The following is a 2,500-nucleotide window of genomic DNA, read 5'->3' as shown; positions in this document are numbered from 1 at the left end:
GGTGAAACTCAACTGTGACAGTAGGCAGGAAGTCCTCTTCGGCTCCTGCACCGTCTTTATGGCACATTTCTCTTGGGCAGCTGGCTGCCCTTGAACAACTATCATACAGGCTGCTTGATAAGGTGGACGAATATAATTTGAAATGGGGGCATTATCACGCATATATTGAAAAATAGTGGCATCTCTAGCTCAGATGAACATAAATTGCCAATTTATGACGGTCAGGCTGTATTTTTGATCTTTTACTTTTCTGTACATCACCAATATGTTGTGTTTTGCTGTCTTTTTATTTTATTTTGTTGTCTAGTGTTAACAGGAAGCTGTTACCTGTGATGGATGTCTGTTTTGCTTGTCTAACGAAAATAATAAAAACTTCTAATCATAAAAAAAAAAAAAAAAAAATGTGACAGTAGGCAGGGGAAAGTACAATTGGGGAGAAAATTGGAGAAAAAATGAAAAAAACTTGATCAAGAAAAAAAGTTGAGGTTAGTTTTAGGCAAGTAGTGCTTATGGTTAGCTCCACAGAATGCATGTAGGTCTATGTAAATACCCCAAAAGTGACAGAGTAATGTAAGACTGTGTGTGTGTGTGTGTGTGTGTGTGTGTGTGTGTGTGTGTGTGTGTGTGTGTGTGTGTGTGTGTGTGTGTGTCTCTCTCTCTGTCTCTAGGTGCAAGTGGGTAACTTTCGTCACACCATAGCGAAGGTGCAGCTGGGCGGCAGTGAGATGGCCATTGTGGTGTCCATCGTGGTGTGCTGCGTGCTGCTGCTGCTGTGCACTGTGGGTAGGTAGTGCTGCATGCTGCTGCTGCTGTGCACTGTGGGTAGGTACTGTAGTGCTGCTGCTGCTGTGCACTGTGGGTAGGTACTGTAGTGCTGCTGCTGCTGTGCACTGTGGGTAGGTACTGTATGCTGTGCTGCTGCTGTGCACTGTGGGTAGGTACTGTAGTGCTGCTGCTGCTGTGCACTGTGGGTAGGTACTGTAGTGCTGCTGCTGCTGCTGCTGTGCACTGTGGGTAGGTACTGTAGTGCTGCTGCTGCTGTGCACTGTGGGTAGGTACTGTAGTGCTGCTGCTGCTGTGCACTGTGGGTAGGTACTGTAGTGCTGCGTGCTGCTGCTGCTGTGCACTGTGGGTAGGTACTGTAGTGCTGCGTGCTGCTGCTGCTGTGCACTGTGGGTAGGTACTGTAGTGCTGCGTGCTGCTGTGCACTGTGGGTAGGTACTGTAGTGCTGCTGCTGCTGTGCACTGTGGGTAGGTACTGTAGTGCTGCGTGCTGCTGCTGCTGTGCACTGTGGGTAGGTAGTGCTGCGTGCTGCTGCTGCTGTGCACTGTGGGTAGGTAGTGCTGCGTGCTGCTGCTGCTGTGCACTGTGGGTAGGTACTGTAGTGCTGCGTGCTGCTGTGCACTGTGGGTAGGTACTGTAGTGCTGCTGCTGCTGTGCACTGTGGGTAGGTGGTAGGGTTGCAGCTAACGATTAATCCATTGATTGTTTTCTCGATGAATCAGAATCAGAATCAGAAAGACTTTAATGATCCCCGGGGGGAAATTGGGACAAGTTACAGTAGCTCGCTCACAGAACACACATAGCATAAAATAAACAGTAGTAAATGCAATATTAAGCAAATAAGCAGAAGAACACAACATAGCATAGCATAGATAGATAGAACAATCGATGAGTTGTTTGGTCTATCAAATGTCAGAAAATGGCAAATGTTGATCGCTGTTTCCCAAAGCTCAAGATGACATCCTCAAATCAGAATCAGAATCAGATATCATTTATTCGCCATTATGTTATGTAACATATAGGAACTTGTTTTGGCATTAAAGTGCATTAATCTTTTTTCACATAAGAGCACAGTAACGCCGTCTCTTGTCATGTCCACCAAAGATGTCCAGTTTACTGTCATAGAGGAGTGAAGAAACAACAAGAAGATATTCACATTTGAGAAACTGGAATCAGATCATTTTGACTTTACTCAAACCAATTAATCGATTATCAAAATAGTTGGCAATCAGTTTGGATAGTTCAGTAGTGTACACTGGCTAGCAGACGATGATGGATAGTTCAGTAGTGTACACTGGCTAGCAGACGATGATGGATAGTTCAGTAGTGTACACTGGCTAGCAGACGATGATGGATAGTTCAGTAGTGTACACTGCATCAGTTTGGATAGTTCAGTAGTGTACACTGGCTAGCAGACGATGATGGATAGTTCAGTAGTGTACACTGGCTAGCAGACGATGATGGATAGTTCAGTAGTGTACACTGGCTAGCAGACGATGATGGATAGTTCAGTAGTGTACATTGGCATCAGTTTGGATAGTTCAGTAGTGTACACTGGCATCAGTTTGGATAGTTCAGAGTGTACACTGGCTAGATCAGTTTGATAGTTCAGTAGGTACACTGGCTAGATCAGTTTGGATAGTTCAGTAGTGTACACTGGCTAATCAGTTTGGATAGTTCAGTAGTGTACACTGGCTAGATCAATCAGTTTGGATA

At 45.0% G+C, this 2,500-nt stretch overlaps 1 protein-coding gene across 1 annotated transcript in view; it reads left to right on the top strand.

Moving 5' to 3' along the window:
* Positions 1-2,500, top strand: part of plxnd1 (plexin D1) — a gene marked incomplete at its 5' end in the record, with an annotated part of 145,716 nt that overhangs the window by 106,429 nt on the left and 36,787 nt on the right. The window contains 1 exon segment of the mRNA XM_083639237.1: positions 669-779. Coding sequence (XP_083495363.1) covers positions 669-779 — 111 coding nt within the window.

Source organism: Poromitra crassiceps, assembly GCF_964638095.1.
Source record: "Poromitra crassiceps genome assembly, chromosome: 6".
Taxonomy (NCBI): domain Eukaryota; kingdom Metazoa; phylum Chordata; class Actinopteri; order Beryciformes; family Melamphaidae; genus Poromitra; species Poromitra crassiceps.
This window is presented reverse-complemented; position numbering and strand designations above follow the sequence as displayed.